The following is a 27,864-nucleotide window of genomic DNA, read 5'->3' as shown; positions in this document are numbered from 1 at the left end:
GTGGACACATTGCTGCAGCTAAGACCCTACCAGGAGCACTGAGCTGAAGGGAAGAATGCTTTTGTTCATTCTTTCCAAGGTAGTGATGGCTTTGCTTTTATTTTTGTTCTATGTCTTGTTCAGACTACGCTCTGCTTTGTGCCTTGCTATGCTGCGTTGGCTTCCCTTTCCTCAGGACAGAGTGTTTGGGCCAATGTCAGTGCTTGAGGTAGCGCAACCTGAGCACAGTGACTCATCTCTATGTCATTTTACTGAAAATTGGCCTGCATCATTTACATATCTTCTGCTAAGTTAATAAAAATAGTATTTGTATGGCTCTACTGCTTAGCAGTACTTTGGAAGATTTTCTTTTACAACCTTGAGCATTTAACTTTCATTTTTTTCCTACAGTCAGTGGGAGTAATGTTTGGTTACGTGAACTGTTCAGCCTTTCCAGCAGAATTTTCTTTATTCTCTCTGAACATGTACAGAGCTTAATAAACAACCCAAGTGTTTCATGGCTATTCCATATGTAAAGGTCCTATGTATTTTTCTGTCTGAAAGCCCATGAACAGTCTTGAAAGCCTCTATAAATGTTTCCAGTTTTGAGTGAAAGATCTTTTACAAACCCTTGAAAACGTTAAAATAATTCTAAAAAATAAGTGAAGCACTATTTGACTTGAAACATGATTATTTCACTTTCCAATGCTGCAAACAAGTAAACAGCCCAGTTGTTTTGACCTGCCCTACTTAAAATGTTAATTGTGTAATATAAAGTTTAGAGTTCTTCTGCCATTGCTGTTCCCAGTCTTCATTTCTCTTCTTAATTGCACATTTGAGCAAGAAATTGTAATGATTTTAAATTAGCTCTTACAATCTATTGGGTCTTATGGGAAAGAGAAGATAGTTACTTGTAAACGATGTGGTTTGTATTTAGATAGATCTGGCTGATTCTCAGGAACGTTGTAGGAGAAAAAACATTTTTGTGAAGTATATCTTGAAATATACTTGAAATTCATTTCCTTGATCCTTTTTGTTTTCATGCCTCAAAAGAAAAACAAACAAACCATGTTTTGTATTCAAGGCTAGTCTAAGAATAAACAAGTACTCTTTGTGTTAGCTAGTTCTCAATAGCTAGCAGAACAGCATTATAATGGAAATCAGCAAGTTCCTTGTTACACAGTGAGGGGAAAGAGCATCACAGGGTTTTGCCTGCGGTATATGCTATTATATCAGTAAACAGTCCTGACTTCTTTAGAATTTTATCACATATTATTAATTATTATTTAAGAACTAATACAATGCCTAGCATAGTACACAGCACAAGGGGACTTCCAGGTGATCTAATTTAGTTCCCACTCACCACAAGTGACTTTGTCACATAATCGCCTTCATGATTTAAAAACAGATGCAAACCAACAGAAGAACAAAACACCTTAGCATGCTACTTAGCCTAGAATGCTTATCTAGATATTGCTGGATTCCATGATTTCCAGCCTTGATTTATTCCTGCCAAGTAATAATTACACTGATGTTTTGACGCTTGTCCTTTGCCATAAATGGATTTTTCCTTTCGTTATTTGCCCCCTAATGAGCTTACGCTGTTATCTCCCCTTGGCTCTGAATGTACCAGACTGGATAAATGAGGAACACTACATCACATTTCATAAAGTAGATTATTAATTCACCTGTATGTCCTTGTGGCTTTCTCTTTGTTGACATTCACACTGAAGTTTGTACTTTTTTTGTGTGTTGAGATGTGTTGTCATGTCTTGTTTTACAGCATTAAGATTTTTGTGTTTCTGTTGTAAATTCTTTTGATAAATTCTAGAATAGCTTTTGCCTGTTTTACTAAAAGTAGTCCTGCACTCTGTGATCCTGTGATTAATAGGTCTTTATCCTCCCCAGTCATTTCTCACTGATAATTTCCTATCTTTTAGCAGAAATACTCATTATTAGGCTCTCAAGCAGAATCACAAGGCACTTTATATCATTCCTTTTAATTCCATTTCTGTTAACTCTAGCCCTAATGACTTTTCCCTTCTTTCAGAATGAAATTTCAGTATTCCTTGGCATCGGCAATGTTTTCCGAAGTTGTTTCAGTTGTACCAACAACAGCTGTGCCCTAGTTTTGTATGTCTTAGCTGAAAACATGGGATGATCTCCAAGACAAATTCTTGAAGAAATTATCTCCTCTAGTTCTCTCTTTATTTATTTTTCAATCAGTAAGCTTCCAGAAACATGAAGGATACAGTTATTCCAGTTTTATTGGTGAGTGTGTTGAGATTGGAAAAGCCTGGCCCTCCAAGGTAATTCAGTTACTTGGAATGTGGTTGTGACAGGTGTCTCACTGTGCAGTCCCCTGTTAATTTCTCTGATTAGATGTCTGTGAACACTCCTGTTTTCTCAGGCAAACAGTTCTAGAGACCTCAAATTCTGCTTCTGAATGCATTGACCAGACCTGCACTAAATTCATGCCCAAACCACTTTAATTAACTCCCCAACTAAGTTTTATTGAGATGACATACCAATGGAGAGCATTGCAAGAACATGCCCCACATTGGGTTTGTGGCCCAGCACACCCGTGACCCAATGGTAGCTGCTGCTTATGGTGGGATACATTATGCTGAGCATTTCTGTTTGTAGGTGTACGTGGCTTGCAGAGTGACCAAATGATTAGTGCGTTTGGGCACAGATATTGTTAACCTCATGTTTTTCAGTGAGGATGACTATGCTTAAGCTGTTGCTCATCCCTTTCTTTTCCTCTCATCTCCCACTCAAATGTGTGCAGGAGGGAACCCTTGAATACTTCCTGGTGCTGTCATTCCATACTGCAGAAACCCAGAGAGACTGATTTGTCCAGCAATATAAACCTGCACACGGTGTCCTAGGAGAGTGGTTAGGTGACTCTGCTGGCCTCCAGCAGTGATAAATGTTTAATCCAGGGGTGGCTGCGTCTGTGTTTTTCTCTCTGCTTGTCTCTTCCTGTCTGTGATGTGCTGCATGAAGCCTGGGAGCAATGCTCCTGTTTGCTCCTTAGCTCTGCTTCTTCCCATTCCCAATGTCTTTGGGGATGTAAGTACCAACAACTTAGTGTTGAGTTGTGTCCATCCTTACCCATCAGAGCAGTGGCACTGTCAGTCTGCCAGCATGAGGACACAAGGACTAAAGTAACTTCCATTGTGCTCTTTAAAAATAAAAAACAATCTAGCAAAATGCCAGTGGGTCAGGGAAGCAGTTCATAAAATGCTTCTTGCTGCTTCAAATTATCATCCTTTCTTTGTGGAAAGATTAGCTTGCCCCTATTGCAACTGGAGGAGTGAGCGATGGGGAAATCTTTAAACAAGGTTTGGAAACAGGCTCATTTCAGAGTAGGAGTTTCTTTGTGACTAGGAGTACTAATAATACATATGTGTATATCATTATAAAGATCTGCTATTTGGTGCTGACCTGGACAGGGACCATTTCTCACGTATTGTCTCTATCTTCACCACTTGTGCTAATTGTTTTTTCTGGTTTCTTTCTCTGGCCACTTTGTTTCAAGCTCTGCTTTTCAAAAGATTAAAGGGACAAAATGGGTCACCCTGAAGTACTTTTCTTATTCATGGAAAGTGTCACGTAGTTTAATTATAATGCAAATAGAAAGTGGTTTATTTCTAGAAAACAAATTTAATTTAGTACCATGTAAAAGAAATGAAAAATATTCTTTCGTCTATGAAATTGTACATTCTTTGTAGTACGGCAGATTTTGTTCAGGCTACTTAATACCGTTTAAGGTTCTATATTAAACACTAAGTGATCCAAACTGTCACAGTTAAAAAGTGTTGCTGCATGTGGGGGTGTAATTTAGTGTCTGCAGTCAGAAATAAAGTCATGGGCTGGAGATTCAATTCTTGACGAGCCCACTGACATGGGTGGAGGTGCTTCTTTCATGTCTGCAGGCTCTTTTTTCTCTGACTGTTAACCATATATAAGGACAGGTGCCTGTGACAAGTGGGGAGCGTAACTCAACTTGGGATGTTGATGCAACAAAGAAGCTGGAATTTACTCTTGCAGAACACAGGAATGTGTCAAAAACTAAGTTTTGGTAAGAAGTATTCAACTCTATTAATCTAAACATATTCTTAGGAATTCACAAGTAGGTGTATTAAAATTTCATTTGGGGCGTTGCGGTTCTATTTGTATGTTGTACCTCATTTTCCTTGTTGGCTTTTTGTGGCTCACCAGTGGTAGTAGCGTGTGTATTAGTATTAAGCCATTCAATTACAGTGGAAATTAGAGAAGCACTATCAAGCAGCAACTGCCTGAATTATTTAAGAAAGGAATTAAAATGCTGTCTATCAGCACTAGCGTTGCACATCGTGTTATGAAGTAACATGACAGAAGAAAATCACAGAAATTTAACGTTTTTGTAAAAGAAAACTCATGTTTTTTAAGATAATGATAACATATGATTTATTTAATATTATTGATGTACAAGAAAGCTGCATTTGACAATCAATGCTAGAGAACGTGGATCAGACATTTTCTGATACAATATTGCTGTATTTTCCATAAGTTATTGAAACAGACCGCTGTTTGGGGGTCATCTTGCTAATGTATATCAGCAAATAGTTCTTGATTATCAATACAGCCATTGGTAGTTACTGAATTATTAAGGCCACAAACTCTAGGCAGAAGCTACACAGCAATAGAGAAAGAAATAACAGAGAAAAAAAGAGAAAAATCTAGAAATAAAGTAATATTATGCTGTTCAAGAGGTAGAAATGTGTGGATCTGTCAAGTTGAAGGGGACTTTTTAAAATTAAAGGAAAATATATTGTGTTCTCTTGCCAAAAAGTGTAGCATAGCCAAATAATAAGGGTAATTGATGTGAATCTGAGCCATCCAACTGGTTAATTGCACATGAAAATGCTTCCAGTTTTCCTGGAAATGATAAAAACTGTTCCAGCATAAAAGGAGCAACTGGCAGCACGGTCTGTGCTTCTCAGTAGTTTCAGAGTTGGGCCCTCTAGAGCTAAAATAGTAATGTGCTGTGTTCTCTCTTCAGATATTGTCATAGTACTTGAACTGTATAGCAGTAGAGAAAAAATAGAATTATTATGGTGGGGCTTTTTAATTTTCATTTGTGGAATTATGAATGAAATTGACTTTCTGATGTTTTGCATGTTTAAAAAAAAACAAAAGAATAGAGGGCAAGATTGCAAAGAGACTTGTCTGAATGTGTTTGCTAATTGTTCTCTTTGGAGATGTAAAGGTGACTTGTTCAAGTGCATGTTTTCACTTCCCTTGTTGCATCCTGTTTCAGTGGGAGCCATGCTGACCCTGAGTGCTGGTGGGAGGGCTGAGAAGAAGCACAGCACTGTAGGAGGGGTGTGCTCCCTTTCCTTCTGGGTGCTGGAGTAGAGGCTCTGCCCAGAAGCAGGCTGTTGCTATCCAGTGATGCAAGTGATGGTCTACATTTTTTAGTAAGCTTTTGTTCGGTATGTATTTTGGAAGGGGATTACATGTGATTTGACATTAAGCTATGGAGATAATTTACTGAGGATAGAAGATCCCATCATGGAGTTGTTCCTGTGGGCATACCTGGGGACAGGCTCCAGGCAAATCCTTTCCATACTTCTTGTTTTCATTGATCTTCAGCCTCAAGACATTAATGTTCCATAGCTCTAATTTCATCAAAGGAAGCACCCGAGTGATAATCCTTAGTTCTGTCACTGCTCCCTTGCACAACATTCTCTGACAGAAGCACCAAATATCTGTTCCACAGGAAATGTCTCCATTTCAGAAGGTTGCTTTAGTATTCATATCTTTCCTGATTGATAACAAATCAGCAACGCTAATTTAATGATATGGGTTGCTTCTAGTGACATGTCATAATGTGAAATTACAGTTTGGGTAATCTATTTATAAAACATCGTGGGTAGCTACTGAACGATGACTAAAGTGCTTTACACACACATGCACAAAAACATCAAAGCATTTCTTACTGTTGTTGCAGTGAAACAGTTTGACACTTGAATTTCAGTACGACACAGCCAGGAGATGCTTTGATCTGTGCAACAAATGGGGCACACCTTGATGTAGTCATAAAGGTGGAAGTTTAGTTCAGAACTAAGTTTTCCATGCTTGCTTTTTTATTATTTTTCCATTTTTCTTCCATTTATTTTTAAGATACGAAATATTTTGCTCCACCTATGTTATAGAATCTCCTTCCTGCAAGTGCAGTGCCTGAAAAGCATGGTGCTGTATATCTATCTACCTCTGGGAACTGATACAGAGGACAGGGCACCTTTACAGGTATTATTCTGAAGTGAAAGCACAGCAGATTTGAGATGTGAAGTTGAACTTTATTGACCATGGTTTGGTCCTAGACTTTGACATAGATGAGAAGGGATCTTGAGAAAATTAATCTTTGGGAAGTTGTATTTGACAAATTAGATCTAATTTCTGACCACTTTCTCTTTGTTTTTGCCTGTGTAACTGTGTACCTTGATTAGATTGTGCCAGGGCTGGAAGTGACTGGTAAAGTAGGGGATTTATTGGTGTGCTGTGTACAGATTTTAATGGCTTGCAATAGAGTATGCAAAACATTTTTCTTTTTTCTTTTGAATGAAGAGTCTCAGCCAGAAAAATAAATGCATGCATATTCAGTTCTACCCAGGGTGCTCTATTCTTATCTCATTTTGTCTTTAATGTCTTTTGGTATAATTCTACCAACTTAAAAACAGTCATTTTTGACTTACAGCAATATTAATGAAGGTAAAAATTTAAACTTTGATGAGAAAGGTTATGAAATATGAAAGCTATTAAAGCAGTTCAGACAGTTCCAGTCCTCCTTCAGAAAAGGATAAATTGATTTTAAAAAAGGACTGTTCTATGAGTGCTTAAGCCAAAAAAAAAAGAGAGGTCTTTGTTGCAGCGTTGCAGATGAGGGCTGAATGACAACTGGCACGTGCAAGCAGGCACAGAGTTTGTTCATGCAATTGCGAGCAGAACATGTATGGGTTGTTTGGCTTTGAAAGTGTTGGAACACTTCTGGAACAGAGCAACAAAAAAACACCGAGCTTAGAACAATGCTGTAAAAGCTTGTCCAACAAAAAGGAAGCTGTTGGTGTTAGTACATTTGGAATTCTTCCTTTCACTAGGATTATTAGCTCTTCTTTGTAATGTCACCTGAGTATTTCATTCTGTAAGAGAAAAGGGGAAAAAAATTGATAAAGAACAACAGAAAGCAGTCAAGGGCTCATTGTAAAATTGCTCCCTTAAAGCATCATTAGAAGCACTGTTTCTGTATCTTTCAAACTGCTTCCTCCATCACGTGTCTCCCAGCAGACCATTAGAAAGGCCAAAACATCCCCAGTAGCTTGCTTGCATACCTACTATCCAAACACCACCACCTTGAAGATGATCTCTTCTAATTCATCTTCAGCTAACTTAACAGGTAACCTCACAATGGTTTTGTAGAGTCCTTTCTCAGAGCTGATGCAACCTATTAGTGTTATTATTGCCGCAAGTGCAGAAGGAGTCCATCACTTGACAAAGAGACAGTGCGCACTGAGCAACTAGTCAATGGGGAGAAGGGAAGGAAGCATCAAAGATGCCTTTGGAGTACCTGCAGTGGCCAGGTAGAGCCAGCTGTCAGAGGAAACCAGTCAGAAGAAGGCAGCCAGCACTATGGGTGGTACAGAAGGCACACAAGAAATAATTTCTCTGCCTGGTTATTAACAGTAGCACAGCCAAGTTACTGAGGGTGATGATCAAGAGAGTTTTGAACCTTTTCACCATGAGGCAAAAATAGAAAGTGAAATTGCCCAGCGGGGCTGTGCAGTCTCCATCCTTGGCAGAACCAGCTGGATGCAACCCTGATCATACAGGTCTACTCACAATATGTGCCTTGCTGGGGCAGCACCTTGAGACCGAGGCCTTTCAGGCCTTGTCTGACGCTGCTGCATAACTTAGGTTTACAAATCACTGCGCTGCTTTGTCACTGATTCCTTTTCCTGTAGATGAATACATTGCTGAGTGAAATAGAATTTGTCTTACCCTTTTTTTAACAGGAGAGATTATAGCTGTCTGCCTTTGAGATAGTCAGCTAAACAACTTCTGTAGTCAGTGGAGAAAAACAGACATTTCTAACGCATCATGTCTTCTATGGAGGCATCTAAAGTGTTAGATAAATTGTAGTGTAAAAGCGCTCAACTTTTCATTGTTGATAAATGGGACCTAGATAACTAACTCTAAGACAGATACCTTCCTTCCATCCATCTGAAAGCCAGATGAGATGAATGTCACTTTATCATATTTCTGCTTGAAGGGGTTTTGATGCCTGTTATGGGAATGTGGGATGCAGTCACACTTCTACTTCCTGTTACACAGGATGAGGAACAGGTGATTGTTCCCTGTTGGAAAGTCAGATCCTAAGGAATCATTTCAAAGCCATGGGACGGATGTTCTTCTGTGGTACACAGAGGACAGCAAGACAGTGCCATTTTATGCTAGGGTTTTTGTTTTGATTTTTAGTTTTCAAAAGCAAAAGGATCCATGCGTGCCATTTGGTGCCTGACTGCTAAGCCGTGAGCACTGCAATAAAATAGTTAACTCTCAGTTAAACGTTCGATTTTCTTTGGGAAGAAAATATCATTAAAAGGTAGGCAGCAGTGGACTATGCATGCAAGCGCCTCATTGTAAGGTCAAAATCAAAGTGACTGGAAAAGGATTGTGGATTTGGTTAATTAGGCACCTGCGAGCTCCTTCTACAATTCTCGTGTGACACAGAAGACTGCAGTGCCATCCTGCCCTTACTCTGAATACATCACCTGCATTGCCTTCCTCCCCTGTGGTTGCTCTGCCCAACAAATGCTTTCAGCTTGGCACAGGTGAGGCTGCTAGCCTTTGTGAACAAGCAGCATGTGGCCCTTAGCCCTCATGTTTCTCATTTTGTAAGCTAAAAGCTGAGCTGCACTAATGAAATACACACAGTCTCTTATGAAACAAAGAATTGTACACGTTGGTTGAGTAATGCTGGTTCTTTCCCAGCTATTCTTTTGAGAGGCAGAGCTGGCAGAAGTGGAAGAGGACTGTAAATATTCTCTTGTTATTCCAATTCCTTCTTGCCTGTCAGCAGCTTCCCTGATTCACCTGTCTTGGCACTCTGTGCTTACCACCCTGACAAGATGATTCTGCTTCTTGATAAAATGTGGGTGTAAAAATTACTGTTTTGAACCAAATGAAGACAACATCTTAACGGCAGTAACCTTTTATCAGCAGCTGAAGTGAGCATGCTGGATAGGATTATAATTTAGATTTACATTTGGATGCATTTCTGAAAGAGCTGTATGTAGGCTATAATGTTTGGACTGCAGTTATTTTGATGACTGAAAATCTGTAAAGCTGGAGAGTGCATTCTCACTTAGTGAAAGGGGTGGTGTATTTACCAAGAAAATATCCCTAAGGCAATTAACAAATGGCCTCTACTTTAAAAGAAAGAAAGAAAGAAATATTCTTTGAATTTATGTTGAAGAAAACAAGGTTCCTTTTCAAAAGACTGGCTGATTTAGGGGTTGTATGTTCTTAATGAGGATGTATTTAATAAATTAGAAGGTAGCCTGAAGGATTTCTGAGTTGGCACAGGTTAAGAACCATATGTAATAGGAATCTCAAAACTTGCCTTTTTCCTCACTGAATCTCACAAGCAATGTAGGCTTGAAGAGCTTGTTTCGGAAAGCCATATGTCATATATCCTTTTGTGGAGGTCCCAAGTTTCTCGCTAACAACCTGCTTTACTAGGATTTAGTATTCATCTGCTTAGAAACAACCCTTGGCCTAAGTCACTGTCAAGTATGGTGCACTTTCTCTATGGGCTTTCAAGCAGTGTACACCTTCAAGACTGAGACATTAGGAGCTTTCACATAGCCCTAACAATAATTTCCAATGCCCACTGTCATTTACTGCCTTAGGTCATATTTCCTACTGTGATAAAGTTAGAATGTATTTTTCCTAGTGTACCACAATCCCCATTCCCAGTTTTCTTTCTCATATTCTCTGATGTTTGTGGCTACAGTTGTTCACATCGCAAGTCACATTCATTGCATTGTCTGGAGCAACTCAGTTCAAACAGAGTTTGACCTGGCTCTGATGCACATGGTGTTTGGTCACTATGGTTTTCATAGAAGAAACACTCTGTCTTTATGTGAAAATGAACGTGCCTAATGCAATTAGGAAATAAGCATTTAAATAAATCCTACATGGACAATGTCTGTGCTTCATTTTCAATGACTTTTTTATTTTTTACTCATAAGGAAAGTCTTCCTTCTAAATATGTAAATATATGTAGGACGGCTCCTCTCAGGGGTGCTTGCTTATTTTTTCTTCTTTTAAGCTCCTGATATTCTGGTATCCCGTGTGTCATAAACCAAGTCCATTTCAGTGTTGGTGAAATTCAGAAACAGACTGTTGGTATGCATATTTAGAAACTCTTTGAAGAACAAGAACATTTTGTATGATTAATGTATCAGTGCGTTCATTAACGTCCATGCTATCGGAAGTATTTACTGAAGAGCTGCTAAAGATTTCTGTAATATGAGAAATTTTTGCTTACAAGGAAACAAATGAAGAAGAGTTTTATCAAGACCAAACACAGCATAGTAGCACCAGTTACACCTCAGGTTGCTTCCATTTACTCAGCTTGCTTGGTTCATTGGGTTTTGCTCCAAAAGCACCAGACTCAGATCTTGAGACAGTGTGGCCGTTTGAGATTCCACAAAGTTTGAAATGACTTTTCTTATACAATTGAATGTAGCTTAGCATGCCAGCTCTTAGTGTAGAATGGTTGTGCAGGGGCATCTTAAAGGTTTGGATTAGATGTCAGGGGGAAGGTTTTTATTGAGAGAGTGGTGAGGTGCTGCCCAGAGAGTCTGTGGATGCCCCATCAAGGCCAAATTGGAGGGGGCCCTAGGCAGCCTGGTTAAGTTGTTGGCATCCCTGACTATGGCAGGGGGGTTGGAATGTGATGGTCCATCAGGTCCCTTCGAACCCCAGCCATTCTGTGATTATGTTGTGGTGTTCTAATAATGCGATCAGTTTATATGAGAAATTCCTAACTTTGGGAGTGCCGTTGAAAAGCAATTTACATTCAGCTAATGTATAACAAAACTTAATCAGTAAAATGAAATTGAGGACAAAAAGCTAATTTTGATAAATAAGTTTTTTAACCATGTTCACACAGTAAGCAATAAAGGCTATTTTCATACTGAAAAAATCAACCCCCTTTAAGATAATTGCAAACAAAATTTTGTTCTGATTTTACATTTCCCCCCACAAAGTACTGTAATATTACATAATGCTTAGGAAATGTTTTGAGATCACAGGATGAAAGATGGTATAGAAGTGCGATGTATTTATGATTATTATTAACATTTGATGATTCCCCTGGCTTTTCTTTCAGGATTTTCGACTTATTTCTGTTGCACATTTTTAATTGCTTAGAGAAATGATGTAGTCATATCTCAGAGTTGGTTTAATTGGAATTATTGATGTCTGAAGCAGCACCCAGTCTGGGAAAACTGGGTCTGATCAAAGTCTGCAACTAATGGTTTAGTGAAGTTATAAATTCAGTCTGTAATTAAAAAATGAAAGAGAGAGCGTGTGTCTTCAAAGTGCACATTTTGTGCTAAGGAAACAAGTCACTTCTTGCTTGTTTGGAAATACTCATTGCAGTATCTGAAAAGAGGGTAGCAATAATGACTGAAGTTCTTAATCCCAAGGATTTGTTGAGTTTTTCACCTGGAGGATTGTACTCGTCGTAGCTCTGAGCTCTCATACTTGCCGGTATGCTTTCTTCTTTTCAGTTACGTTTAAAACAGCGCCTGACGTGGCTGGTTCATTTGATATGCTTCAAGATTTTTGATTTTCTCTCTTCATTTTGCAATGGGAACCAAAAACTTTGAGTTCTCTATGTGGGAACTTATTTCATTTACATTTCTAAAATTTGTAATAACATACAGAGCAAATAATCTTAACCTTACAATGAATGCTGAATCAAATGGATGAAAATGATGGAAGATATTATGCAGTCAGTGTTAGCCTTTTCAACTGTCTGTTCGCTGACTGCTGGGAAAGCATAGGACAGTTCTTGAACATCCCTAGTCAGGTGAGGCTAATCCTGGCCCTCTTTCTACATGTTTGAATGTGATGTTTGGAGTGTTCTTTTGTTTTGAAAATTCCACTAGATTTCTTACAACATTCCTACTCTTATTATTTAGTGCCAGGAAATATAGTGCCGTCCATATTGTCCAGGAAAGCACCCTTCTTCCATGCATCTCAATGCACTTACTGAACTGTGTGTGGGAAATCACAACACAAACTGCTTTTCTTTTATGATGAACATGTTATGACGGAGTTAGGAAACTGGGTAAATTTAACTGCTTTGGGGGTTGATGGATGCATGGGTAGTGGTGTGATTGGAGAAAGTTTGGACTGAAATAGAGAATGACCTTTACTTGTATTATGAGCATGATGAAAAGAGTTTTGCTTTCTTTTAAATGATTCTTCCTAGTCTTTTGTTATAAAGGATCTTTCTGTTTAGCCTTCCTATTACCTGAAATAAATTTGTGTATATTCTAGAGTGGGCAGGCACCTTCTGTTGAATGATAGCAGTTGTAATTCGGTGTGTTGTCGGTGTGTTGTCTGGAATACCCACCACAAATTTCACCCTCCTTATGAAACTGTGTCAGTGCATTCTCCAAGAGTATGCATTTTTACCATATGCATTGTATTGATCAACCCATCCTGAACCATTTTTTTCCCCCTAATTAAGGATGCAGAGAGCTTTGCATTATTCCTTTTATGATCCCAAGAGTTCTTTTTACACTGCTTGTTTGGGGATTTGCTTCCTTGGGAGAGTTTATAACTGTATGGATGAGAATGCTTTTCTGAAGCCATGAATCGTTCTATGATTAAAGAAAACTAATTGAGAATATTTCCCATTATTACTAAAGTCTCAGGAGTGCTATAGGGCGTACATACTATTATAATCTAAACTGCAGTTTGTCTTTGCTCCTTGTACCCTTTGGTACAGTAATGTATACTTGGAGATGAATTTTAAGGGGAGTGTCAGCCACTCCCCCAACCAGCCATGGGGAACAAAAAGTGCTTTTCACCATTTTCTCATCAGCTGCTGCCTCCTGTTAGCAGTGAGATTGTTTTTGCAAGAGTTATTTTACCCTTTGATTAAGGAAGGGCTCAAACTAATCAAAAGACTATTGGTCCTGCAATGTAAGTTTCCCAGTGAAGGAGGCAAATCACTGAAGAATATGTGGTAGGGAGCATTCCTCTTCTGTCACAGGATCTACTAGATAAAATAACAGGTGTTTCTATGGTTCTTTGATGTCGAACTTCAGTATTTCTGGTGCTAGATAGAGTGATGTATTCATCATATAATATACCTAAAGTCTGTAAACAAATTACTCTGCTAGCATTGGATAGTAATAGTAAGGCTTATCAACGAAGCTCTGTAGGTATAGCTAATGTCATTGGAATGATTCTTTCCATGCCGTACACCAATGGGTACATTTGTTTGAGAATACTGTTTGTCAGAGGTTTGTTTCATAAGGAAGTACATTCATTTTTTTGCAACCCTGATGAACAAGCCTGCAGCCTGCATCTAAATTATTTTAGTAATTTTATTAGGAGTGAGCGTTCCTTTTCAGAACATCAACTATTTTGTTTTAACAAATATCCCCATAAGGTGATTCTTCTCAAATTCTGTGATGTTGGCAAGGAATCTGTAGCTCTTCAGTTGCAGTATGCCAAAATCAATTGCCAAAAGACTTCTGATTTTGCTTGATGGATTAATCTTTTTATCACGTACATAATGTATTTTGCCATCCAGATTTACTGAAATGTAGTTCCACAATCTGTAATATATTTTTAATATGGTCTTACCAATCACTGAACATTAAGTGAATCTGAGTGTGTAGCATTTGTGCTTTGAACTAGCTTTAAGCAGCTTTGTGCATACAAGTACTGTGCTATTAAGGACAGATTTGAATGTATATATATATATTTAAGTCTACATAATCCTAACTTTGTGGAAGCATTTCTCTGTGTGCTGAGAGCTTCATTGATTATGGGCTACTGTCATGAAAGATCTCTCCTGTTGATATTGTTCTCTCATTGTATTCTAGCGCACATATCTAATATATTGAATAACTGCTTTGTATGGAATAGCTGCAGATACAATCCCACTATCTGAACTTACATGAATTAGCAGTCAGGGATAAAGATAATGAATAGTTCTTCAAAAATTAATGTGAGTGAAGGTTGGCCTTAGCACTACCTGATTTTTTGAGAGCTTTTTTTAGAGTGTACAGAATGATAACCTCAAAGCCAGGAAACTGGACTGCAATTAAAAATTGAAAAGCATCTCACGTGTTGGCTTTAGGCAGCTCTGCTCAGTTCAGTGTATCTTAGTCATCTCACCTGTAAATTGTGCATGAGACTGCTCTCTTCTGCAGAGAATCTAAACAAAGAAATGTAATAAATACCATTTGACTAATGGTCTGGCTTTCTGTACAAAACTGTTCCCAGATGAAGTGTACGTGGTTGACCTTAGGATGGAGATCATGCATAATTGTTACATCTTTCTGCAAAAATAGAGAGAAAAAGAATAAGTTCAGAGTCCTAAGTAAGTATTCTGATACGTTTAGGAAGAACATGAAAATTAGAGGAGAATTCCTGAGGGTTGTGGGATATTTCCTTCCAATACTTAAAGGGGCATATTATCAGGAGGGGGAATGGCTGCTTATGAGGGGGAACAGTGATAGGACAAGGGGGAATGGCTTTAAACTGAGACAGGGGAGGTTTAGGTTATATATTAGGAGGAAGTTTTTTACCCAGAGGGTGTTGAAGCACTGGAACAGGTTGCCCAGGGAGGCTGTGGATGCCCCATCCCTGCAGGCATTGAAGGCCAGGCTGGATGTGGCTCTGGGCAGCCTGGTCTGGTGTTTGGTGACCCTGCACATAGCAGGGGGTTGAAACTGGATGATCTTTGTGGTCCTTTTCAACCCAGGCCATTCTCTGATTCTGTGATTTCCAGCAGGTACGAATAGGTTGAACAATTTTCCTGATCATCAGCTCAGCAGTAGTTGTAGTAAGTGAACTGAATGTTTAGAACTCTTTCTCTTCCATCTAAGCTAGCTACATCAGGCATGATAGCAGTATTCCTCCAACATATGGGAAGAGCCCAAATAAATAAAATGTTTATTGGCTTAAAATCCCTTCTGTTTTCAGGATTATATAGTTGGAGAGGCATGTTGACCCTCAAATCTGACAAACAGCCTGTGCTTCTGTTTAAAACTTACCCTACTAATTGCAAAGTCAGCCTGTATGTTTCTGGCTTGTAAAGTGATAATTACAGTCCTGTTTGCAACAGAAACTGAAAGGCATCACTAAATATTAGATAGATCTTCACCCTGCCTCGGATGTCCCTGCCATGCTTATCACTGAGCGGCCTGAATGCAGTTTTTGTTTCCCATGTCACCTCGCAGTTCCTAAATATGGGAATCAAAAACTCCTGTTTCAGCTCCACCATTGTGAAGTGACATTTATTGGTGTCATTCAGGTCCGGTAGGCTGCAGACTCCAAGTATGCTGCCTGTTTAGCATACAAATAGACAAATAAGAGTGCATGAGAGAGACATCCACTAAAGTGATAAAAAACATCAGCTCGGCATATGTATTAAAAATGAGTTCCAGTAAATTAGATGTTATATATTAAAAGAATTAATCTTAAAAATTGCTGGTACCACTGGTCTGTGTTATTGTACTGATACCAATTTAATTTCATTTTTTTCTTGTTAAAGTCATAATGCTAAATTTGCACTTGTGTTTCAGATGATTAAAAATCTTGATAACACCAATCTGACATTACACAATAGAGCATATTACAGCTGTTCTTTAATTATCATGAGTGGAGGGTGCACCTTTAATCTCTGACAGCCATTTTGTGTCATTAAATTGCTCTGTGAGATTGATTATTCCTGAATTTGAGTTGTGTTTACTATCTCAACAAATCCAAAGGGTTATAGTTTAGAGCTGGGTCCTTAAAATAGAAATGTAGACTAAAACCTGTGCCATTTACTGAGGCAACACTGTTCCTGAGAAGGAACTTGCAAAGGCTAATGTAAATATAGTGCAATTAAAATCAGTCTGTGAAAACAGCCATGACTGCTGGGGAGATAAGGATATGTTATTTGGTGCTGTTCTGCCCCCAATCTCCTAATGAGTTAAAATAAAAGTAATTAAAAAAGAGGCAAAATGTCAAGGAAGGATTTCCTGTGCAGCCTGTTCCTGGCTTTCATCAGGCAGAAGTGGAGTCTATCATCTCAATGGTGAGGCAAGAAATTGATTACTGAAGGTGTCAATAAGAATGGCTCAGATGTCTTTCTGACTTTTAGCATCCCTGTGGCCCTAATAACTGGCCCCATGAGGCTGAGTGGCAGCCATGAGTCATTATTCAAATACAAGTAAATCATACAGTTTTCTGTGTTATTGTGAGTTGCTGTTTGTTTAACAACTAAATTGCTGTACTGTGTCTCAGTCATTGGTATTCCAGGCATGCTGGACTGCAAATCTGTGACAAGGTCGGAGAGTTGTAGCAGCTTCTACTGCTCCCTGGGAAAAGGTAGCAGACTCCTAGGATGGGCACTGTCAATGTATTACTGCTTTGTGTTGTCTGTGTTTAAAAATAAATACAGTGCCTTCTTGGTGATTGCAGAGAACTTTCAAAACTCAGGTAGGGTTAATCATATGGCCAGTGTAGGAGTTAATAATGAATAAAATTCAGCCTTTAAATGATTTCACGTAGAATGGCACGGGTATGATTTGTTTGCATCAATTTAAGCATGTGGGAGATTTCTTTAGCGAGACGCATTTTCATCTCTACTCATCCAAAGTAGTCTGTGCTTTCAGGGTTGATCTGAAGCATTGCAATGATGCTTTGCAGCAGGGCAGTTGTGTGCTGGTGCTGCCTGTGACGTCTCTTTCTTACTGATGCTGTGTCCTGGAAGAGTGTGTTGTGCACAGAACGTGTGCTGTAGTTGGCTGGGTGCATTTTTCTGGTGTTCTCCTGTTGAAGAAACGTGCTGTAAGGTGGAATACTGAGTTGTAGTGCTCTGTGGATAGCAGAGTTAAATGGCAGGGTATGATTTTAATTCAGGAAGCCTGAGACTTGTGCAACCCCTTCTTGTTGGTACATGTCTTCCTTGATTAGGCCTTCTGATCAGCAGCGAACCAAAGATACGGACATCTATTTTTTGCATGAAAAAGAGCACCACAGAGTGTGATGAACAGATGCTCCTATTACAAAACTCCTATGTCTCTTGGACACTGCAGATTGTTAGCTATTGTGTCACACTTAGTAGTTTTCAGTATTATCACACCGTGACTAAAATATGATGAAATATTAGGGAAAAAAAAGGAATCGTTTTAATTTTACTTCTTCACTAGGTCTGACACCACTGTGTTTTATTGGAAGTAAATTATCTTATTTATCTTGTATACATAAATACCTCCATGAATAATGCAAGAAGTTGGGATGGTAGAAGTAAAAATTACAGGGCTGTCCTTAACAGGCTGGATTAACATCCTGCGAGAGCTTATTTAAAACCAACTGGTGCCTTTTCTATACAATACAAAAATGTGCCATTTTGGAGCTTTTGCAAAGCCATTACAATGGAGTGTTGCCAGATCCATTAACAATGCTGTGGTAACGACAGTTAGATAAGAGAGATAAGTTATAAGCAGGCAATGGAAGGATTTGTTCAAGATGTCTTTTACATGGATGTTGTAAGAAAACTTGAATGAGAAGAATTGCCATCAAAACCATAGCACTTCCAGACTGAAACAAACTACTAAGTGAACTAGTGTCATACTATATGACTGAACATTTGTTTCTGCACCTGGCATGGGTAAGGTGCTGCTGGTGGAACTCCACTCATTTAAGATATCAAGGAATAGAGGAAGAATTAATAGAAGTGAAAGCCTGTCATTTTTTTCCATCTCTGCAGGCTTAAGAAATTGTTTTGTGTCTTGCTATAATTCAGTGACCAAAAGCCATTGATGGATAGAGTACTGCCATGTGAAAGTCATGTAGTCTTGAGATCACTGGGTATGATGTTTTACTCCATTGGCATAATCTACAGAGACTCGAAAAGGGATGCTCTTCTTTTTCCATTACGCGAGCTGGTGATCAGCTTTGGTATCCTGGCAGACAGTATGAAAAGTGATTTACCAGTCAATAATTTCCTATAGCATGAGCCTAAATCAGATGCACTGATGATCACTAATGATCAGGCTCAGCTTCAGAAATGAACTTTTGGAAAACTGTATATTTTTTTAAGTTAAAAATGTAAAATTGACTGGAAAAGCCCCAGCACAGGACTGCCCCATGGCAGCAGTCTTTGAGGGAGAACGTTCTCAGGTTCGACACTGGGGAAGAAAAGGAAGCAAGAAGAATTCATTTACAATTGACCCGCAATAGCAAAGTCACTCACTTTCCAAATAGGATTAAACTTGTTCTGTCAGCCTTGACATGTGAAAAGATCATGGTTGTAAATACCATTTACTGTAATGAATTGAAAGCGTCTGAGTTTGCAAGCAGCACTGGCCACTGATGGACAGCTAGATTTATTCAGTGCTTTAACACTAAAATTAGCTTCTGCAAAATAAAGGGAGTGCAGAAAAGGTTGTAGCAGTGAGAGATTGTGAAACATAGAGAAAAAAAGAAGGAACTGTATTGAAGGATATTTCATTCAAATCAAACCTGTTGTGTGCCAGCCTGACTTCCTGCAGTCAACGAAACCACATTGATGTACGTATTTGTTTTATTGAGATAAAAACTACACCCTGTGGTTGCTCAGTAACCTTAACTCAGTCTTGCACCAGGATCAGACAGTATTTATTTTATAACACTTGCAGAACTAAATGTAGATTGAGAATATAATTTCACAGAGTTTGTGTGTTTGGTATAGGCTACTTCGTTTGTGTTTTCAATGTGCCAGTTGCCTAGGAAAAATCTTAGCGGCTGAAAGTATATATAATATTTAGGGATAACTCGAGATTCTTTTTAATTGATAATGTACCAGCTGAAAACTGTCCAACGTTAAATAATGTAACAAAAAGGCTGAGCTAAAAAGAGGTATCAAAGATAATAGCTTCTTAAATTACCAAAAGGTTAACATATAATTAATTTGTTAATTTTAATTACTACCCTACAAAATGTGCTGGAAATATGCTCAAAGGGGAGAAGGAGCCAGGTGCCAGGCATGATTAACCAAGGTTACTAGCAATTAGGAGGTCTCTATTAACCATGTTATGGAAATTTTAAAAACACATTTACTGAAACTCAGCAGGGTTTTCAACTTGCTCTGTATTTCCGCTACTTTAGACTTACTGGTGTGGTTACTTTTCCAGCTAAATGCGTTACTGCAGATGAAACACAAACTGACTTTTCTTTGTGCCTGTTATGCAAGCACTAGGTATTTGTTTTGTTCAAATAAACACAAACGATTAATTCTTGTTTGCAAAGAGTCTTGATGTCTTGGCACATTGAGTGACAAGGAGCTGCAAGAATTGCAGCTGAGCACTGGGAATGCCAATCCCAAAGAGAAGGTTGTTGCTTTCCAAGGTGCTCTGGGACATGCAGTCCATATGTACAGCAATGTTGCCGAAATGGCCTTTTCTGTCCAAAACCTGCTCTAGAGCGCTTTACATTTGCAGTCTTAACTTGTGATTTAAAACCAACAAACCAAACTCACATCAACAACAAAAAGAGCAAAATTTCTGTGTGTTTGCTTTGCATTTTAAACAAAACACGCTGTGAATGAATGTCTTATGTGTCTCAGATTCCACTATGTACTGCTGTTCTGTTTTACTGCCGCATCAGTCATGTTGAAGTGTCTGTTGTCTGGAAGCATGATAAACCATGATCCATTCGAGGAAGACTTTAAAAAATGAAAACAAAACAAACAAAAAAACAACCTAAAGCATTGGTGTCAAAGGAAATTAATTTCCTGGATGGCTTGTGTTTTTCTCTGAGGCAGATATTGATGAGTGTGCAGAGGGGATCATTGAGTGTCACAACCATTCACGCTGTGTTAACCTCCCAGGGTGGTACCACTGTGAGTGCAGAAGCGGTTTCCATGACAATGGAAGCTATTCTCTTTCCGGGGAGTCCTGTGTTGGTAAGCAATGATCAGCATAGTGCTGGTTGTTTTTTTTTTTTTTGTTTTTTTTTTTGCGTTCTGCATGGTGTTATAAAGTGACTGCTGAGACACTGTCCTTAACAGTTTCTGTGTTTAAGGCTAAAATGAGAAAGCAAGCAAGCGTGTCCGCATTTATCAGCATCCCCAGCCACGCAGTGCGGGCGCTGGTTTAAGAGGCATCACATTTCTGCACGGTTATCACAGGAGGGAGGCACTCGGAGATCCAGTATGTGACTTAGTATGCTTTGCCATTTATCATAATAAGCTGCTTTACAACCTGAAGGGAGGGTGGGCTGTCTGGGGAGCAGAATGGCCCACAGAAGAAAAAGAGATACTCCTCAGCTTTCAGATCTCAGTGCATGTCCTTATCGCTTTGTTGTGTTCTCTTTTTTTTTTTTTGCATTCTTTCATATCTTCATCATTTTATTTTTGGCATTATGCAAATAGCACCGTGCACTTTGTGCACCATATTTGGAGATGAACACCCTGAGAGCATGAAGGGAGAGGAATTTTTAAAGGGTGCGGAGGAGTTTGTCAGTTCTTCCTGTGATCATTTGTTTCTGTGGGAGGACAAAGGATGAGGCTCCGCGAGGGTTTATTTGGAGCTGGTTCTTGCAATCTGGTGCCTTGAATGTTTATAACACTTTGAGTCCCAGCACAACAAGTAAGCGGTAATAAAGCAGTAAGTAATAAAGCAGCGAAGGCAGCTACCTCTGCTTAACAATCTTTCTAGGTGTTTATTTATTCTTGAAAGTCTTGTACGTCGTTTCTTTACGATACTATCAGATGTGTTTAGTTCAGATCAGTTTGCTGAGGATCCCATTATAGCTGCTATTGAGGTACAGATGCACTTCTCTTAATTCTCTATCCTTTCTTAGGAAATGCAGCTACTTCATCTCCAGTTAGTCCTGTGAATTTCCTATTAAGGCATTTTTGCTTCTCTTTGTCTTCTGTTGAAGACTTTCTTTTAATGCACTAAATCCTGCTTATCATGCCTAAGTTGCAAAGGGCTCTCTTTAAGATTTAAAGTATACAATTAAAGTAAAAGTTAGAATTGTGTTTTTTTTTTTCATGTGCATTTATAAATGGTTGTAACACGCTTTCCAATCTTTTACAAATTGTAGCTATTAGAGGAAATGGGTCCTTGGGATGAGATAACATTGTGATTTAAAAATGCAGAGGAAAAATACTTGTTTTCAAAAACAGCATTTTGTAGATTACCCTGCCAAACTATATTAGCTTCTTATATATTGTCCTAAGCTGACCAAGTAGCACAATAACATCTCAGCAGTGAACTTGATTGGGGTGGCTGATTTAAACTAACAAAAAAGAAAACAAAACAAACGCAACCCAAGTTTTATAGTGTTTTGTGACTTAAAGACCATGTGAAAGTCATATATTCTTAACCAGGTTCTCACACATGAAGAATTCAGCTCTGGTTTATTTAAGTACTGCAGAATGAGTGATGGGCAGAGCAATGCTGAAAATACTTTATCAGAAATCAAAGTGATGTGAAATAGCCTTCGAAAAGCTCTTAGGAAATTGGAGATAAAGGGCATTTACAGCATTCCTGGTGTCTGCTTGTGCTTGTGCTGCTGCCATGGTGATCTCCATCTCTTTTCAGGCTGACCTCAGGAAGCTGTTTTCTTGCTTGGAAAATACAAGACTCAAAAGGGTTGACATTGGATTTGGTGATCCTAGGGGTCTTTTCCAACCTTCATGACTCTAAAAGATAGATGCACAGACATGGCTGTGGTTTTGAATGGCCCATAGAAAGGCTCAGTTGCTGAGAAGTCTGTGTTGCTATTAAAGTGAATGACTCTTGGCTATCTCAGAGCAAGAAGGATCCCCAAATTCTCTATGTTCTGTGGAAACTGAAAGGATGATTTTTGGTGAAAATAAACCACCCTCATTTTGACCTGTACTGGAAGTTGTTTAGGTGAGGTGCTCTTCTTGCCGCATGCAAGTTATAAACAGAATGTGAAACAGAAAGTGACATAAATAACTTTGTTAAATAACAAAGTCACTTTTCTGAAGTGCTGCAGGGTACCAGTAATGAAGAGAGTAAACATTTCTTTTGTTTCATTACACTGCTTAAGCAGTTAGAAATGAATTGAAAGACTTTGCTAATCCGTATGAACAAAGAGATTTCAAAATGTGAAGTTTATTTAAAAACACAAGTAGGAATTGGTCAAAATGACATCTAGACAATAACACACATTCTTGCTTCAACTTAGTTACTTGAATACTGGCTTTTGTCATGTTTCAGAGCTTACTTGCACAGAGGAGTACTTAGGGTCAAGGCCAGAATCACTCTCTATTTCAAATAAGAGGGTTCATTTGCTTAGCAACAGCGTTTTGTCCTAGGATTGTATTTTACTGAAATCCTAGCGTGCACCTGAGCTGGATTTGGCCTGTTGCCCTTCAGTGTGTTTTGAAGCATTTCTTCCCTCCTGAAGGACAGATCTTGGAGAACAATAAGCAGGCAAAGGAGAAAATAAAAAAGGAAAACGTTAAAAGCTGCAACAGTAAAATAATAACAGAAGAAAAATAATTAGGCAGTGAGAGGGAGTACTGAGCTTTGGCACATAGCCCAGTGCCCAGGCAGTTGGTGTGGGGTGGCTCCACTTTCCCTCTGGTGGTGGCACTTGGGGTCATTGTAGGTTCTCAGCAATGCTTGCAGAGCACTTAAAATACGTATATGTATCTACCTGAGGAGTGTTGTGATACCTCAGAGATTCTAAAAGCTTTACCTCATTGCCTATGAGATAACAGTAGATGTGGTGGGGAAGGTCATAATATTGTGCTAGAGCTTGGACAAAAAGGATGGTTGACTTGGCCAGGATGCTTCAAGCTTGACTAAATTCCTTATTGCTCAAAATATCAACGCAGATGACTTGAAAAAGGGAATATATTTTCACAGCCATGCTTTTACAAAAGATGTCAGCTTAGTAAGGAGACGGTGAGCAGAGTCAAAATAAGAGTGCAATTTAATTTCTGCTAATGCAGTGGGTTATTACTGAATAAACTCTCAACGCTGAATTTTCAGTGTCAGCCTTGAAGATTGTCAGAACTAAAAAAGGGAAAAACTGTGAAAGAGAATGCTTGCTTAGGAGAAGTAAGTAGTGTGTCACAAAGCTCACTCCTATCTACAGTTGAAAAGTAGAAGCAAATTAAAGTAAACTATTCACATCTCTCTCCATATCCCTTTATGAGAGTTGATTTCCGATTCCTTTTACACACTGCAGGCTTTAATACGCCTCCATATTGTGCTACCATGTTTTCTTTTAACTAGGTTTGAAATCAATGGAAAAGCAGGTTTGTTTTCTGTTTGTTGTGCCCTCTTTCTTGTCAATAAGAAAGCAAGATCCATTGCATCCTTCAGAAATTTTCCTCTGCCTGAGAACTGCTTTCCTACCATTAGAGAAGTGGAATGTGGACAGAAAGCTTTACATATATAGAGTATCCAGGATCAACTCTAGAACTTCACTCTGCTCATAGATATTAGTCTCTATCTGTTGATTTTGCGCTGCAAGATAAAAATAATCTTGCTTACTTCCCACTTAGTAAATTCTGATTCTTGCGTGCTGTGAGAAATTTGGGTTTCACGTCTTTAAGATAATTGTGCTTAGTAGTTTGTATACTTCAAGGAAGCATTAGTAAATCCTATATTCTGAATCTAATTTACTGTACAACATTCTTTAATAGCCCATTATATCTCTATAGAATACAAGTACCATCGTGAAATGTTTTCTAATGAAAAGAATGTGTCCGTTTAGTGATTTTTCAGAGATGAATCCAAGTCACTTATTTTTGTTTTAGAAGGAGGAGAAATACGTAATTTTGTGACAAATTGCATGTGAAAAATGATTTGTCAAAACAGTGTTTAGTTAACTTGTACACATATTAGCTTGGGAGTCAAACATGCATTTTACACGTAATATTATATGTAATGGCTTAATGTAGCGTAACAGTTAGAATTAGCATATTAGTAGGGTTCTTTTTTTCTGCAACAACTTATCATGATATTACAGAGCACCTCGCTGCGTGACATGCTTGCACACATTTATTAAGATGCTATAGAAAAGTCACACCATTAAAGCCTGAAAAGCTAAGAAATGGAGTGGCTGGGGACTGGTTTGAAATTTCAGTGAAACCAAGTTAATGAACTTGTGTTGATATGTACAGTCATGCTTGTCTTCTACCCATTCAAATACAATGTCTGTGGGACCTCTCATAATATCTGAGGCAAATTACTTCTCGTTACAGCCAAAAAGGATGGAAAAGGAAATAGCATCTCAGGGGATTATTCTATTCCATTTTGATTCTGCTTTCTTGTATGCCCATGTTACCAGGCTATATTTATGTACTTCAAAAGCATATTAAGAAATGAGCATGTCTTGTGTGGCTTTTCTTTTTTTCCCATCCACATAAAAGGACTGGTTGCATTATAGCTAAAATATCTATCAGGTACTTCTGTCGTGTGCTTGTGTAGAGAAGCATACATTTAAAGTATCTGAAGAGTGAAGATCTCAATCTGTTTTACAATAGCCCTGTGCAATGTTTGAGGTGGCAAGTCTTAGCAGCAGTCACTTTGGTGTTGGTGATATATTGTTGATATAAAATAGCAGGCTAGCTGTATAAACAACTCTCTGTTTATAGTCAGTGCTGTTCTGTTCTTGCACTCTTCACTTTTGAAAAGAAGCTGTTCAGTGGAGAAATAAAGCTCTGCCCTGTTGATGTGTGTTAATTAGTAGTTTATGCAGCAGGTGATCTCGATATAACAGGTAATCTTGCAAAATCATACTCTAGGTTTGAATAAAAAGAGGAAAATGAAATTGTATTCACAGGTTGATAGACTGTATGGAAGAACTGATTCCTGCAAAATTCAATAAAGATGTCTTGTTCTTGAGTTACATAGAGAGAAAGACTAGGGATTCTCCTTGCTGTTTTGTATATTTGCTTATTTAAACACTGCTTAGTTTTAGAGATGAGTGTTTCACCTTTTGCTTGGTGTTGTTATGATGGACAATGGTAGTTGTATACAGTTTTTCCTTGTGCATTGTTGTGTGTTGTAGTTGTGGGCCATTACTTTCTGAAACCAGCTGTGGGAAAGCAAATGGAACTTGATGGGAGCATGGGGAATTTGAGCTGAGCAAGGATTTGAATAATACAAAAATAATCTATAGGCAAGAGCCTTATCATACAATTTTCATATTCATTAGAAGATTGTTTTGGACATGTTCAGAATTTTAAACTATGCTGAATTCTCAACAGCTACGTTGACACGCGAATTCCAATTGTGAAGAGAAGTTTCACAGTAAATATGACTGTTTTCTTCCATTTTTTACACAGCGATGTACATGCTGATCTCACATCAATGTCAGCAATACCATGTGATCTCCATTATGTGTAAAGACTTGGTTATGCTAAATAGGAGCTAAAAATATGGAATCATTTGTCAGTGCTTTTGTGTGTGTGTGTTCCTTCCCCACCCCCCATTTCTTCCCTTTTTGGCTTGCAGAAAAGAAAGTACAAAAATACAGTGACTTTATGACTTATTTTCCTCAAGTTGCTGGAAATGCTGCTGACGGTTTGTTCAGACTTTTAGAAATGTAATTTGTGACAAGAAAAAAAACTGCCAGAGGGATGTTCTCAGAAAATTAGCTCCATTAAAAGTTCATCTGGAAATGAGAGCAGTGTCCAAGGCTTTTATATTTGATTAATAGCTAAAAGTTGTAAATAATAAATGCCATAAAATCATAAGAAACCATCATTTGTATCAAGAAAGAAAAGAAAACAACCACAAGCAATTAGGAATTTATGTTCATGTTGTGTTACTCAGCTTTGCTCGATTGGCTTCTTTGTCAAGAATGTCCCATTTACCAGGTTGGACCTCTCTTAATAGGGGCATCCTTTTTATGCGTGCTGAACCGAAAGAAGCAGCAGTGTGTAAATTGGGCGTTCTTCCCTTTTGGATGTATATAACACATTAAGTAGTGCAGTATGAACAGGTTGGCACCGCTGAGAATATGAATAATGTTAGTTTTGATAATTGCTAACATCTGGCTTTCCATAAATCTGTTAAATTATATGGAAGAGGAATTAGTTTTCTATGTCCTAAGTAAAGAAATTACACGGGGCTGCGTAGGCAATATGGATTTATGTTCATCTGTGAAATCCTTTCCATTTTCAACTGTGAAAGATACCCCTCTCATTTGCACTGTGATCCCACTGCATACTGTAGATACGCAGCTCAAAAAGCCCTTAATATGGCATAGAGTATATTGACAATTTTATATTGCTTGTTGATGTCAACAAAGACCAAGTGAATGCTGCACCTGTGCCTTTTTCTTTGACAAAAATAATACAATACAAAGTCTACTGAAAGGAAAATGGTATTTTAAAAAGTATTTTTAGTCTTACTGTAGCTGGTTGTGTAGTTGTGTAGTTCCTTCCATACCAATTTATTCATACCTCCCTTCATGTCACTCTTCATGGCTTTTACTTACATACTCTGGCTCTGCTAAAACAGTGAACAAGTTTCAGTTTCTCTTAGTGGGAGTACTTTCTTCTTTGTGTCATTGCTAAATCATGCTATTCCTGCATTGATTATGCTTGGAGCTTATGGAGAATAGTGCTCTACTATTCTGGTGTAAAATCCAGAACAGAGTAGTCCAACAGACTGATTTCTGAGTCACTGGAAAATCACAATATGCCTTTATCTGAAGGCAGATCAGTGATAGGTAGTTCCACTAGCTATGTTGGTCTCAGCATTTACAGTTAAGCCTATTAGAGAGTGTTTAAGAATCAACATGAACACTAATGAATAAGTTGAAAAAAATAAGTGTTTAATGTCAAGCATACATGGAAGATAACAGAAAGATACTCTTTTCCACCAGTGAAAATGCAGTAATTTCTTAACATTGGAACAACATTCGCCCTGTTGGAAAAACATGCCCAAAACATTATAAATCTGCTGTCTTGCAGATATTGATGAGTGTGCCTTAAAGACCCACACCTGTTGGAATGATTCAGCCTGCGTGAACCTGGCAGGAGGGTTCGACTGCCTTTGTCCATCTGGACCATCTTGCACTGGAGACTGTCTTCATGAAGGTGGCTTCAAGCGGAATGGGCAGGTGTGGACCCTGAGGGAGGACAGATGCTCCGTTTGTTCCTGCAAGGTGAGATCACGTCAGAAACCCCATATTGCAGTGCCACCGGTGCTGGCAAAATGCTAGTTCTGAGCCTATGATGCTGGGACAGAAGGTGAGCTTGGCTGTGAGCACTGAAGCTGTCACTGGGAAATGTCGGGGCTGACTTTTTTTATTCCTTATTGTGCAAAACTAGCTGCAGCTGAATAGTGACTAACCCTTCTAGCTTGACATCCTATGGGCTGGAACTATTGAGGGCAGGCCTTCATGGGGATCTCTTGTGGCCCTTCAATGAGACGTGCAGGTGATCAGCTTACTCTGGATGCTAAAAAGGGCTTTCAGCTTCTGTTTCATTTGGACATGCATCTCTCAGGACAAGTATTCATCAGTTGTGTTTCTCTTTGGCCTGAATACTTGTGATAACTAGTTAAGAAGGAATGATAAGGGGACTTACCATTAAGCACTTAT

At 38.6% G+C, this 27,864-nt stretch overlaps 1 protein-coding gene across 3 annotated transcripts in view; it reads left to right on the top strand.

Moving 5' to 3' along the window:
- NELL1 (neural EGFL like 1) overlaps positions 1-27,864 on the top strand; it is a 254,069-nt gene that overhangs the window by 215,682 nt on the left and 10,523 nt on the right. The window contains exons 16-17 of one of the 3 annotated variants that reach the window (XM_072337621.1): positions 20,147-20,221; positions 27,233-27,426. In XM_072337621.1, coding sequence (XP_072193722.1) covers positions 20,147-20,221; positions 27,233-27,426 — 269 coding nt within the window. Of the gene's footprint in view, positions 1-20,080; positions 20,222-27,232; positions 27,427-27,864 lie in introns of all 3 variants that reach the window. The other 2 variants (XM_072337620.1, XM_072337622.1) reach the window with 2 other exon arrangements.

This window comes from Excalfactoria chinensis, chromosome 5, assembly GCF_039878825.1.
Source record: "Excalfactoria chinensis isolate bCotChi1 chromosome 5, bCotChi1.hap2, whole genome shotgun sequence".
Classification (NCBI taxonomy): Eukaryota; Metazoa; Chordata; class Aves; order Galliformes; family Phasianidae; genus Excalfactoria; species Excalfactoria chinensis.
Note: the sequence above shows the minus strand (reverse complement) of the source record. Positions and strands in the feature narration are given on the sequence as shown.